The following is a 13684-nucleotide window of genomic DNA, read 5'->3' as shown; positions in this document are numbered from 1 at the left end:
AGGCTATTTCCTGAGTCCTTCGTAATTACTCAGGCCATGCTTTTATTTTGTTGGTAAACATTGTTCTTTAATTCAGAAAATAGTTTGTCCTGGCATTGGCAAGCCTGCCTCATTTGATAATGGGCTCTGAATCCAGTGGATTATTGCAGGGATTTTATCTCGCAGTAATCTCCGAGGAGAAATGTACAAACAGCTGGGAGGACACGGAGAAGCTGCAGTGCGCGGACGAAATTCTCTGGAGCAGAATTTTGGGGTGTTGGAGTGAGTCTCAGAGCAATATGAATCTTTTCTGCTTTTCTCTGGTAAGTCTGCGTGCACGTGTTTACCTTTTCTGGGCAGCTGAGTTGATAAACTGAATTAGTGAGTGTGTTTAAGTGGAAAAAAAAAGTTCAAGGTGTGCTGTGGTTGTGTAATAGCCATCTCTCTAGTGTGTAGCAAAGAGTTTGAAACTGAGACTTTATGCAAAATGTGATTCAGTAAAAATAAAATGAAGTAAACCATAAAATAAAGTTAAAGAAAATATATCTATAGGTTTGGAAATGTGCTGTGAGCTGTGATAACAGCAAAAATTTGCAGATTTTAATGGAGAGGCTTTTGACACCGACACAGTAAAAAGTCTTATGTGAACGTCAAAATGACTAAATATGTGCATGCTATAATTTGCTCTAAGCTGTTTTGTCTAAGGTACTGCTATCTCTATTTTTCTTGATAAGTAGCTTGTGAGAGCTATTAGAACTTTCCTAGCATTAGTTTTCTACTAGCCAAGCATGAATCCGCAGTCCTCTGAGCTAATCCAGTCATATGGCTATATTCACTCAAGGACAGAGGAGTTGATCTCTTTAGTTTATTGTTTTTCTTTTTTCCTCTTTTCTTATGCAAGACGAGAAGTCAGAATGAACAAGTAAACTCAGGGTAGGAAATCCATGGGAACTGCTTCTGTTTTCAAAGCTTAACCACCTGCCAAGTGTTATTAAACTGTTCAGTATTAGTAGTGACTGTGAGGTGAGTATATCTGCTGTATTTGCAAAGCACAATAGATCTGTTTGCCCATTTTTCATCTTTGCCCAGATGTTTCGAATATCTTCCCTATACATTTAGAAAGAAAAGTAGAAATCAATATTCAAACTACACTAATAAAAATTCAAGTACTGGGGGAACTGCTTTGTGTAAACTGTACCTGATTGCTAATGCTATCCTAGCACAGAGTGTTGGTATTCTCCAGGCAGTAAAGATTAAAAGATCTTTTAGAGTTCTTAAAGTAAAATGCAGTAATATTTTAGGATTTTGTTATACAAGTCTTCTTATAAAAAACAATTAGCTGGGGAATTCAGTGATATTTTTGATTGTAGTTTAATGTGAATACCTGTGAATTTGATCAAAGTTAACAGTGGTTCTGTGGTGCCCACTATAGCAGTCTGAAAATACTCACTTCTGGAGTTCTTTAGGACAGAACTGTTTAACCAGTGTTTTATTGTTCCACTGGAGCACTTTCTTGTTTCCTGCGTGGTTCAGTTTTTAAGAAGATGGTGAGCATTCAGTTGAGGAATTAGCATTTAGAAAAGGAAGGATAGATTTTGTAGGTGAGAGTGGGTCAAGATGCAGATTTGCTCTTAAACTGGATGTGCAGCAACTGGAGGTTTTGTGAAAGACAGGACTGCAGTAATAATGGATGGTTCAGACAAGTGAAAGCTAGTGCCATGATAGTTTCTGTAATGAAATAATTAGTTCTGTTTAAAGGTTGATGCTAAGAAGATAACCTCCATTCTTTAGAAGCTTTCCTTGTGAGCCACTCTGATCGCTGTAGTAATCTTTTGAGCACCTGGCAAAACACCTCCCTTGTCACCAAAAACTGTCTCATGATAAGTCATAAATCATTAGCAGAGTTCTCTATTTCATAAAACTCGGAGCTCTGTTCATGCACTCATCCCGATACATGCAATATAGTGCATTTTTTTTCTGTAATTAGATTGTCTGTCTTCAAAATGAGCTGGTCCCAGTATGCATACTAGAAACTTTTACTCCAAAACTTTTGCTCCTTTTAGTCAATAGGCTGTGAAAATGCTGGCAACCAAGTGGTTAAAATATCAAACAAGCTGCGAGGATATTTTTTTCTTTAAGAGAGGTACATCAAAACTTATGCAAAGCAGCAAAATGGCTTCAAAGCCATCTTTTAGAGACACTACAGGAATCAATTCCTAGTAGATGTAAATGGTCATTGATGAATTGAAATCACTGCTGTTTGTGAGCACCTGGAGGAACTACTGAACCTGTAACCTCAGAAGAGAACCTTAGTTTACCAGGCGACATAGAAAAAAAAAAAGAGCTTTCTGAAAAAAAACAAGCTATGTTTGCATGGAAATATTTTCCCCAAATAGAGATTGACTGGTAGAACTGTTTTATAACAATTGTGTGTGTGTGTGTGTGTATGTATGCATATCTATTTATATTTTTTAAGTGTTAGATGATAATTTTCTACCTTTCTGAGTATGTTAGAGGAAGTAAACTATAATTTGAGGGAATGCCAAGAATATCCTACTTAAAAACAGGGCTGGACCAGACTTTTGGCTAATACCGGGTGTGGAATACTGTAGACATTAAAGATATTAAAGGATCAGCATTAATTTGTGCTAGGAGATTTGTCTTTCTTTGGGCTTGCTGTTGTACCTGTCCATAAACTTAAGACAGATTTTCAGCATGAGAGATGCAGCATTATGGGCCTGTCCAGTAAGCGATGACAAGGAAACTGAAGACACTCAACAGTCAGAAGATGGATGTAAAGGTCCTGGCAGCCTGAACTGAACTCTATCCTTTCCAGGGATGCAGACAGAAATTATTGCAACCGATTGCAAGAGCAATGTTGTAAGAGCAGTCAGGTATGCAATGGTTCACTAGCACCACTTTGTGTCCTGAGTTAACTTAAGAATGATTTGGCTTCTCAGTTGAGATTAATTTTGCATTAGGCTCATTGCCTTGGTCTCAAGAGATTTCCAGACAAATTAGATTCTCCTTCAAAATCTCGTGCCCTAATTTAATTTATAAAAAGGTCTAGTGCACAAGCATTCCATGATGAAATGTTAATCTTAGTTCCCAAACTTGCATTGCCTTGCCCATCTTAAAGTTCTTACTATGTCAGAGGATTAAATCAGAAGAACACTACATAAGGGACAATATATAGACAATATATAGGTGCCCAAATCAAGCATGACTTACGCATTAGTTGCAGGAAGTTTTGTCTTCAGAATGGCCAATTTGATAGCTCACCTAATAAATAACAAAATCCTACAAATCAAATATATGAAAGATATTATTAAATTATTAAATGTCTAGTCCTTTAATCAATGTAGAAGAATATCCTACATTATTTTCCTGGGTAGTATCTCTAATATCCAGGATATATACACTGAGGTTAGCACCCATTCACCTGCAACACAACTAGTTAATCCTGCCCTGAGTTCTTCTTCTTCTGAAAAGATATAGTTTTATTAATTTTGTACCATTATCTTGGAAGCAGTACATAGGTCTCCTTTGATGGGACTGTCTTTGAGCAGGGTGTAAATTTAGCCCAAATAATAGGATTTTTAGATATTTTTCTACTTTTGGACACACGAGGAGCACAGGGGCTACAAGTTGCCAACACATCGTTGTTTCAGAGATCAGCAAAAGAACTGCAATATGAAGAAGATGGATACAACACACCTAATCCCAGGGATGCTGATGTCACTTAAAAAAATTATTTTTATCTATCTTTCTGTATCTTTCATGAAAGGGATCTTGTTTGACTTTTAACAGTTAGATCAGTGCTCAACTGCAATAATTTCTAACAAAAATAATATAATTAATTATATAATTAGACAAAGCCTCCATATGCTAAAGAAATCTTACAGCAATAGATGTAGTCTTTGCACACCATGATAATGATGTTTCAAAAAGAAAAGAACTACAAACAATTATTTTCTTCTACCTCTGAACTGCGATATTTTCTGCCATAAAACTCCTGGTGTGAAGGGTTTAAAAAATCTTTCGCTTCCCACTCAGGAGAAAGCAGAAGTACTGTCACTTTCAGAATAAAGTTAATGTTTTCTTCTACTATCTCTTATACTATCCTGTGCTATTTAGTGTGCTCAGGACTACGAAAGGGGTTAAGATTAAATGGTAAATCTACAGCAGCTCAGGTCTGTATAGAATTTTCTTTCATTGCTTGATGTTTGGGAAGGGGGTTGGAAGATAGCTTGTGAATGAGCTTTGTGCCCCTAGCAAACCTCCCACAGACTAGCTATATCTTTTGCTTACCAATATGCTCGTAATTACCTTTTTCAGCATAGTTAGATATTTGCCTTATTTTGCCAGATAAAGACACTTGTATCTCTGTGTATTCGAAGAATTCCTAATACTCCCAAGCAACTTTTGTTCTGTGTGTGTCTTATGGGTGAAACAGTAGTGAAAAACTAGGTTTTAGGAATTTAACAGAGTAGTGGTGCTCTCAAAAGATGAGAGTTATGACTAAAAAAAAGTCATAACCATACTGGTTATGAGATTTTCCATACTGGTAGTTTTCAAACCAGATTTTTAGTATTTTCAATGAAATGAAAGGATTTATTGACATTAAGTTTGGGTGCACAAAAATAGACGTCAGATAAGAAAAGAGGAAGCAAGAAAATTTCAAGTTAGGTGAAATACTCCAGATTGCTCTGAAAACAAGTATTTCTTTCAATGTTTCCCTTTCCCCTTCCCTCAAAAACAAATCACCAGCCAACAAACAAATCTTTACTTCTGCAAACTAAAAGCTTTCTTTTCTTGCTTTCACTCTTCTGCTATCTCTCTTTCACTCTCTTTCTGTTTTATAGTTCAGTCTCAGAATCAAAACTCTCTTCAGCATGCTCTTGATTTCTTCCCTGAGCAAGCAGAGATATTGGATTTTACAATTTTCTCTACAATTTTACATTGCATTTTTTCTCTTGTTCTCTATATTGTAGTGAACAGAACCTGTCTTGGTAACAAAGCCTTAAACTCATCAGTCAAGTGCAGAAGTGCTCACTCCACAATGTTAAACCTGGGGCCTGAACTGCCATTGCCAAATGGCCAGACATATAGTAAGGAAAAAAAAGTATTTTTTGAAAGCTTCCCTGCAGCATTTCTCCTACCTGGCTTCTTGCTAAAGATTAAGTAAAAATAGATACACACTTTATAATAGGTACTCTACAAAGTCTTTGTATTGGGAAAAAATGTTGTGTATTGAGACACACAGCATTTCCTGCAATCTAGTCCTAGAAAGCCAGTGTGTTGGGTAGCACGCCAGGTGCTTTAGACTGAATAGTTATTCAGTCTAATGCATGGCTGATGTACAGAGGAAAAATCTCTCTCAGATGTGAGAAGCTATTAAAGAATTTTGATCTGACTATAGGCTGAGTAGGACTAACTGTTGTATAAGCCAGTATCACATTTCCATAACCCAAGGGCTTGACTTTTCTTCTGAAGTGTGTTTTGAAAGGAACTACCTAACCATGGCTTTCTTTGGATACAGCTCTTTCTGGTGGTCCCTCCTTTTTAAAAAAAGGAGGTATGAGACGACAGAACAGTACTAATATTCAGGCAGACTCAGGCAGAATTAAACAAGTTGCATGGTCAGGCCCCAGGTCTATCTGGCTGCTAGGAGCACCAGCAGTTTGTGGTGGGCTTCATGTGGACAGCTCTACTTTCCCAGGAAACATTGAATGATCAGTTCCTAGAATACATTCTGGAATATAAACCAAGCATTGTCAAGAGCTTTAACTTGCAACGTTTCTCCCACAGCATTTAGCTAGGCTTGTTAAGACTGTAGTAGGCAGAAGCAAGTGAAGTTCAGTAGCTAAAGAGTGTGGTTGAAAAGGTTGCTCATGTCTTTGAACTACTGTTTCACCAGCCAATAACACTGTTCCTCCAATCCCAGATAAACTTCATCCAGTCTTTCTAGCCAATACTTTCTAGCCAGTAAAGCTTTAACACATGAACTGTATCGCTTCAAATATATGTGTATATTTATCTACTAGAAGGATAAATGCTATTATATAATAATATGCCCTGTTAATTTCACTGGTGTTCATCTGTGGTAAGTGGTACAGCTATAAGTTTGATTTATTCCTTCATTAAGGCAGTTAAAATCAGTGATCAAGACTCACTGGGAAAATGACTATTCAATATAAGTCAAAGTGGCAGCATCTAGAATTTATGAAAATTACTTAGCGTCTTTGGTTTTGCCATCTGTTTTCATTTCAATACATTTTTAGTTATCTCTTTATTTTGGGGCCTAAATCATGACTCTCAGATTCTGGGAACCTGCTGCATTCTTTACTTTTAATAGAGTTAACTTGTTTGCATGAGGCTAACTTTTTTCCATTAAAAAATGCATATATATCTGTAGTATTAACTACAGATTATAACTGTAGATTATAACTTCAAATTATAACTACAGATCATTAACTACAGATATATACTGAATTTATCACATGATATATGGGAGGAGTGTTGTTTGTTTTTACTGTATTCTCAGCTTTGTTCCTGTCAATCTGTGGAATCTATACTGTGATACTTTAGATTCTAGCATTTTGGCACTTACTATTAGCAATTACTCTATGCTGTCTAGAGGAAGGAGAAAAAGTTTCAAAAGACAGGGCAGGAAAATCCCTCTAGTTGTAATCTTTCTACTCTAGAATCATAGAATAGGAAATCATAGAAAAGTCTATTCATTGATTTATTTTTATTAATCTCTTTACAAGTGTACATTTATTAACATTTAAATTTGTTTTAGGAAGGTTCAATGGACAGCTTGTATGAGCCTGTCCCAGAACATCAGGAACCTAAGGATGCAATTACTACCAGCAGCCGGGCTAGCTCTCCAGTGAACACATGTGTCAGTTCTGGAACACCAGATAGGTCTATGTCTTTGGTAAGTAAAACTCAACTCCAAAGTATGCAGGCTCTTTTGCATGAAACTGTTACCCTGTCCACTTGCACATGTGTGTGTGTTATCAGCTGGTTTAACTGCTAGTTTGAAGTCTTTAAATTCTTTAGATCCTCAGATCAAATTTTGCCTCTGTATCCAATGAACTGAATTGTGTCCAGTACTAACAAGCACACTTCACAAACAGATCATGAGTTTCTCTGCAGCTGAAAGGAAACTAAGATTAGCACAGCTTCACTGAGGGAATTTCTCTTTGCATCTACTCAGCAGATGAAAATGCTGGATACATCTATTAGTAGTGTTTGTCTCTGCAGGATATACTATGAATGTCTTTGCTTTAATATTAACAAAAAACACATTCACGATTCACTAAAGAGTAAATTAAATGAATTTTGTAACTGATGGCTTGTGTGGAACTGCCTTTATATTTTATGAGACCTCATTAGGTAAACATGTGAAAAGTGTTGTCTTCTGTTTTTTTCCTCCTAAACAATATTACCTTACTTAATCCTTGGTGTTACCGCTGTAATATATAATTGAGGCTTTGACAAATACTTTATTATAGTATATTAAATTTCATAATCTCTTTCATTTCATAATCTTTTTGTTTCTCTCTGTTTAGCAATGCTCTTTGATTCGTAATTACTATCTCTGTCTTTGTAAAATAGTGACATATGATGCAGTCTGGGAAAGGAATAAAGCAAAACCAGGATTTTTATTATAGAAGGAAGAAAGACAGTCTCCCCTTCAGAAACTGTGCCAGATTTTACCCCATGTGCTCTCTGGCTTGGGTGTCATATGCATGCATGTCTGCTGAGCCCATGATGTTGCAATGCCACAGAGCAGGTTTGCAGACAGGACTTGTATGGGGAAAGTGTTGGAGCTGGAGACCAGGAGAATGGCTGCAAAGTTGTGCTGGGCACCTTTTGAGTTCCTAGAAGAATGGAAATAACTTTCTCTTCTAAGATCTTGCTGCTGCAACCAACTCCCTCCTTGCAAGTCTCTCTCTTCAGATAATCACCTAGAAACTTTGTAAAATGGTCCTGGTTTTGGGAGTGCAACAGTGCAGAGATCTCAAGATGATTCCTCACAGCATGTGTATAGATTGGTTAGCCTGGGCTCTGAGATGCACTCACATTATAATTTTACCTCAGTAGGTGGAAGATGTTCTCCTGCATGAAAGGACTTTACCCCATTATCAGGTTAGGACCTTATTGCCATAAAAATGAGCCACATGAAGAAACATGGCAGTATTTCAGTAGTGGGAAGATCTAGCTATTTGCCTATGCCTGTGTTGCACAACCTGCTGTTGTAACATGCTATTCCTCTAGTGAAAGTGAGACATTTTGGTTCAGTTCTTATGTCCATTTAGTCTTTCTCATTTTCTGTAACTTCTAACCAGACTATCTGTTAATGACGACTATGGTCATATTTGTTTATCGTCAGGTAGATACTGACACCTGCTAGAAACTGCCATTAGACAAAGTAAGTTGAAAATTAAAAACAGATGAGTTTATTGGCTGGTGCCCAGCTACCATTGTAGTGGGTGGAGTATGACCTCCTAATATAAGGGCACTTTGTTAAAGATAGGTGCTAGAAATTGTCCTTTACCTAGTCCACCTGTGGTAACGACAGATGTGCTCAGCACCAAGATGTTACAACATGTAAGATTAAGAATTAAAGGTGAAGTGATAGATGATTTTTATTTCTGGCTTTTCTTATTTTGTTCAGTTTTCTTATTCAGCAGGAATACTTCAAGCTCTTTATCATTTTTCTGCATCATTTAATGCAGAATTAGGCTTCAGAATTTTTGGGGCTAAACAAGACTAATCAACTTGTCAAATATAAAACCATTTATTTTCACTGGGCCAGGCTAGAGACTGCCAATGTGCATTAGAAAATCCACAAAGTTAATCTAAATAAATTGTATTGAAACATTTTTGACATGGTTTAGTGCTGTTTCTGTCATATGACAACTCATAGTCCATGAAAATATACGTACATCAGTGAACAGCAGAACCCAGCACTTTGGTTTCTGATATCTCTTAGCATGCATTTTGGTTTTCCTAAAAGGGATATTTTAGTGACGGTACATATTTTCATCAGTATATTTAAAATTCATCATCAGTAAAAACAAAGGTAAGTTAGTAAGCAAATTGTTGGCTCACTAGATGCTAACAAGAAACCTTCTAATACTGGTGGTAGGTTCTATTTTATTCTATTTTGAGAGAATATTTGGTTCAGCACTTAACTAAAAATATCGGCTGGATGCTGTGTCACTGTTCTGGCTGTAAAATCAACATGGTTATTTATAAAATACTCTCTAGAAATGGAAAACAAGATTAGTGATGACGTGTCAGCAGTAAGTCCTATGGAAAAATGCTGCTAAGGCCAAAGCACTATGTGTAATCTTATCTGCTATTTCTGGCATGTGAGTTATTAGACATACACCTTAGATGAAGCCGTTAAGCTTATTAACTGAGCCCATTTGTACTTCTTTCCCATTTTTAATTCCGTCACTTGATTCCACATTGCAAGGCGGTCCCCATAGCATGATAAATTCTGAACATTATTGGCTCCCTCAGGCCCTGATTCAGTCATCTATCATTATTCGATAATGCACATACTTAAGTGCATTGCTAAGTAAGCATGGGCTTGAGCGTGTATTTAAATGCTTGACTGAACCATGGCCATGCAGACTTCACATAACTGTTGAATCTCCTTGAGGGGAGCAGCCTGGAAGTATTCAATTCCCTTCGTCCCCTTTTACAGCTTCAGAAATCTGCAGGACAAATGTTCAAGGTCTGTACCCCTCAGCTTGCAAGAGGGAGGCTAGTAGTAGAAAGTCATTTCGCTTATACTGCAGCAATGTATTTCCTTGAAATTATCTTGTCTGTTGCAATTTGTCCTAATTGTGGCTGGCAATGACATTTCACCAGAAACATGAAAAGCATGGAGTATTTTGATAACTGAAGCTGTGCAGGACATGTTTCAGTGAACATATTCTTTGGACACCCACTTGAACTGTGGTTATTTATGTTCCTAGTCAAATATCTGCCAAAATGGTACATCCTGGATGAAGAATAATTCTTGTGTACACTGTGTTTCTCTCACACTAAGCAGGTGTTTTGATTTATATATGGAGTGTTTTTCATGGGATGTTCCTCCCTGGTTCCTATGGTGCTATGTTTTTCCTGTGTTTTACACACTGCTCATTATAATCCTCTCAGGGATTTGGCCAGTTAACTATTTGGCTACTTTTTTTGCCGCTCAGCTTCAGTTGTATTTGCAGGCTATGAGGAGAAAAATGATGTACAGAGATCAAAACCAACCTTATGAAAAGAGAAGATGAATTGGATCTTCCTCAGAAATAACTGGTAGACAAGAATACATAAAGATCATATGGGTATTTGTTTTCTGTAGCTACTCTACTAACTGGAAAACTGAGTTCCTTCATCTTACTACATCTTGCAGCCTACATCTTGCAGAGTTTCAGTTTTCTGTCTTGTGAGCTGTCTTAAACTTCTCAGGATGAAAGTCCCCAATATTAAAAATATTTTCATGGATTTTCCTGTTAGATTACGATAGTCCAATGTCATGAGATCCACATATTTTTCAACCGCTGACCATGATATGATCACCTACACAGTGTATCAGAAAAGTACCAAAGAGTTTATCAGTCTTTCTAAGTTACTGACAGAAAATATCAATCAGCCTACAGTGTTATAATTGGGATTTCATTCCAGAGAGAAAAGAAAAGGGCTGGTTATCTGAAATGATCACTTCTTACTTTTCAAGTCGAACAGACACATGAGCTCTAGATAATTTTGCCAGACTTGTAAGCAACAGAGGAGCACAATCATTTTTTAAATTCAGAATTGTTCAATAAAAGGGGGGAGAAAAGGCCTTTATTAATAATTTCATCATGCAGAGTTTCCATATAAACAGTTCACTTTTAGGACACACACAAAAAAGCTCAGATAATTCATATTTGGTATGGGGAAGGGGTGACTTATTCCCATAAACAAGATAATTAATCACTTGAGAGAAACCAGAGAGTAGATTCTAGATAATATTTAATGTATTGTAAAGATTTTCCTTCTCTAAGCATGTTGAGGACAAGAAAGTGATTAGGAGTAGTTAACATTGATTCACCAAGTGGAAATCATGCTTAACATGCAAGCCAAACTGATGGCCTTCTATGATGGAATGACCATCTGCGTAGATGAGGGGACAGCGGTGGATGTTGTCTACTTTGACTTCAGCAAGGCTTTTGAATCTGTCTCCCATAACATCCTCATAAGTAAGCTCAGGAAACATGGGTTAGATGAGTAGACAGTAAGGTGGACTAAGAAGTGGCTGAATAGCAGAGCTTAGAGGGTTGTAATCAGTGGCATAGATTCTAGTTGGCGGCTCATAGCTGGCATTGTCCCCCAGGGGTCAGTACTCGATCCAGTCTTGTTCAACTAACTCATCAATGACCTGGATGAAGGGAAAGAGGCAACCTCAGCAAGCTTCTTAATAATACAAAATTGGGAGGGGTACTTGATGCACCAGAGGGCTGTGCTGCCATTCAGAGGGACCTCAATACGCTGGAGAGATGGGCAGAGAGGAACCTCCTGAAGTTCAACAAAGGTAGAGTTCTGCACCTAGAAAGAAATAACCCCACGACCTTGTGCAGATTTGGGATTGACCTTCTGGAGAGCAGCTCTGCAGAGAAGGACCTGAGAGATCTGGTAGACAACAGGTTGATCAGGAGTCAGCAATGTGGCCTTGTGGCCAAGAAGCAAACAAGTGTCCTGGCTGCATTTGGAAGAGTATTGCCAGCAAGTTCAGGGAGGTGATCCTCTCCCTTTACTCCACCCTTTGTAAGGTCAGTACAAGAGAACAGGGAGCTACTGAAGAATCCAGTGTAGGGTTACAGAGATGATTAAGGGATTGAAGCATATTTCATATGAGGAAAGATTGACAGAACTGGGACTGTTCAGCCTAGAGAAGGCTGGGAGGGGGTTTTGTCAATATGTATAAGTACCTTAAGGGAGAGTGTCAAGAGGATGGGACCAGAGTGTTTTCTGAGGTAGCCAACAATAGGACAAGAGTCAACAGCCACAAGCTAAAGCACAGGAAGTTCTGCCTGAACATGAGGAAAAGCTTTTTGCCTGTGAGGGTGTCAGAGCACTGGAACAGGTTGCCCTTAGAGCAGTCTCCTTCTCTGGAGATGCTCAAAACCCACCTAGGCATGATTCTGTGCCATGTGTTCTAGGTGACCTTGCTTGGGCAGGGTGTTTTGACTAGATGATCCCCAAAGGTCCCTTTCAACCTCAGTTATTCTGTGCTTCTGTACATTCTATTTTTTTTCTTATACTCCAAGTTAACCAAATGATATGGCAGAGACATAGGTGTGTTGAATAAAATGTGTGATTTTTAAATGGATTTTTAAATCCATTGTCACATTTTGCTGTGACTTTGCCTCTCATGATATGTAGTGAGCTCACCTCAATATTGCATAATGACATACATGCATCTTTTGGTAGATTTTAAGAAACTGGTGCTGAGGCATTGATGTCAAATCATGGAACAAAAATTAAACCTACAATTTCATGTTTCATGTCCCACATCAGGTGTTTGGCACGCAAAGATGTGATTTAATATTCTTTCCAGGTTGATGACCACATCAAGATTTAGAGAGGATTATGTCTCAAATTTTGTCCTGGATCATCATCATTCTGACTTATAAAATCCTTTGGTGTTTGACCTCCTAGCACAATATTTCTTTTAATGACCCTTTTTGAGATCAAAATGTTAACATTTTTAAAATGAGGTAGTAACACTGCTTTTCCTTAAGAGTCTTAAAATCACTTTCTGAACGTTTTTCGACCTCTCTGTTGAAAAATACATTATGGAAACTGATGAAAGGAAACTCAAATCCATTCAAGAGTTTTCTCCAAAGCAAGTCCTTAAAAGGCTTGCATTTAACATTTCTAAGTTCTCATACAGTACAGTTGCCTGATGGAAAGTACGAGACAAAATTGAGATGTTATAAACATTACAAAAATAATTTTCTATAATGCTAGTATTCCTAATAATAATAATACTGCATAATAATAATAATAATAATAATAATATAGTAGTACTGAATTCTGTAACTATTCTACTTGAAATTATATTACTGAAATCTATTTTTACTGATGCAGACTTTTGTGAGTAGATGTTAAATTCAAATGCATTTTTAACCTCATCTAGCATTTCTTTAGAGGTATTGAAAAGATTCGTCCCAAGACTAAAATGGTAGGTTTCTTATCAGCAAGAAAATAAATTAATTAGGCAAAGCATAAGTTCTTTTTACATTTTTTGATATATGCATTGCTTCTATGAAAAAAAATTTATACACACACCAAAAAAAAAATCTGTGGAAATTACATACAGTTATTATCATTCACAAATGTCCAGGTGCTAGCAGGACCTCCTGTCTTCAGCCAGTTTGATCTCAGTACAGTAAAGAAACCCTTCCTTAATGGACTCGTCTGAAGAGGCTTAAAAAAAGAAACAACACTCCCCTCTCCCCTCACCCTCCCCCAAAAATAAAACTTCCAATGGGAAAGGGTGAAAACGCTCAATTATGTACTTACATTGTTTTATATATTACATGTTTACATATTCTGGCTTCTTACCATGCAACTTGTAAGACCTTTTTAAATTACTGTGGTCAGAACCCCATGGATGTAAAGGATATTGCATGAAGAAAAT

The 13684-nt window shown here is 37.2% G+C and overlaps 1 protein-coding gene across 2 annotated transcripts in view; it reads left to right on the top strand.

The window, feature by feature from the left end:
• The first annotated feature begins 278 nt into the window (after positions 1-278).
• The window catches only part of SAMSN1 (SAM domain, SH3 domain and nuclear localization signals 1), an 83984-nt gene continuing 70578 nt past the window's right edge, over positions 279-13684 (top strand). For both annotated transcript variants that reach the window (XM_088539344.1, XM_088539343.1), the window contains exons 1-2: positions 279-302; positions 6785-6922. In XM_088539344.1, coding sequence (XP_088395470.1) covers positions 279-302; positions 6785-6922 — 162 coding nt within the window. The remainder of the gene's footprint in view (positions 303-6784; positions 6923-13684) is intronic.

This window comes from Tinamus guttatus, unplaced genomic scaffold (genome assembly GCF_059628265.1).
Source record: "Tinamus guttatus ecotype Peru unplaced genomic scaffold, ASM5962826v1 Tinamus_guttatus_pri_ptg001602l, whole genome shotgun sequence".
In the NCBI taxonomy this organism is placed as follows: domain Eukaryota; kingdom Metazoa; phylum Chordata; class Aves; order Tinamiformes; family Tinamidae; genus Tinamus; species Tinamus guttatus.
The sequence above is the reverse complement of the archived record's forward strand: the minus strand, read 5'-3'. Positions and strand labels throughout refer to the sequence as shown.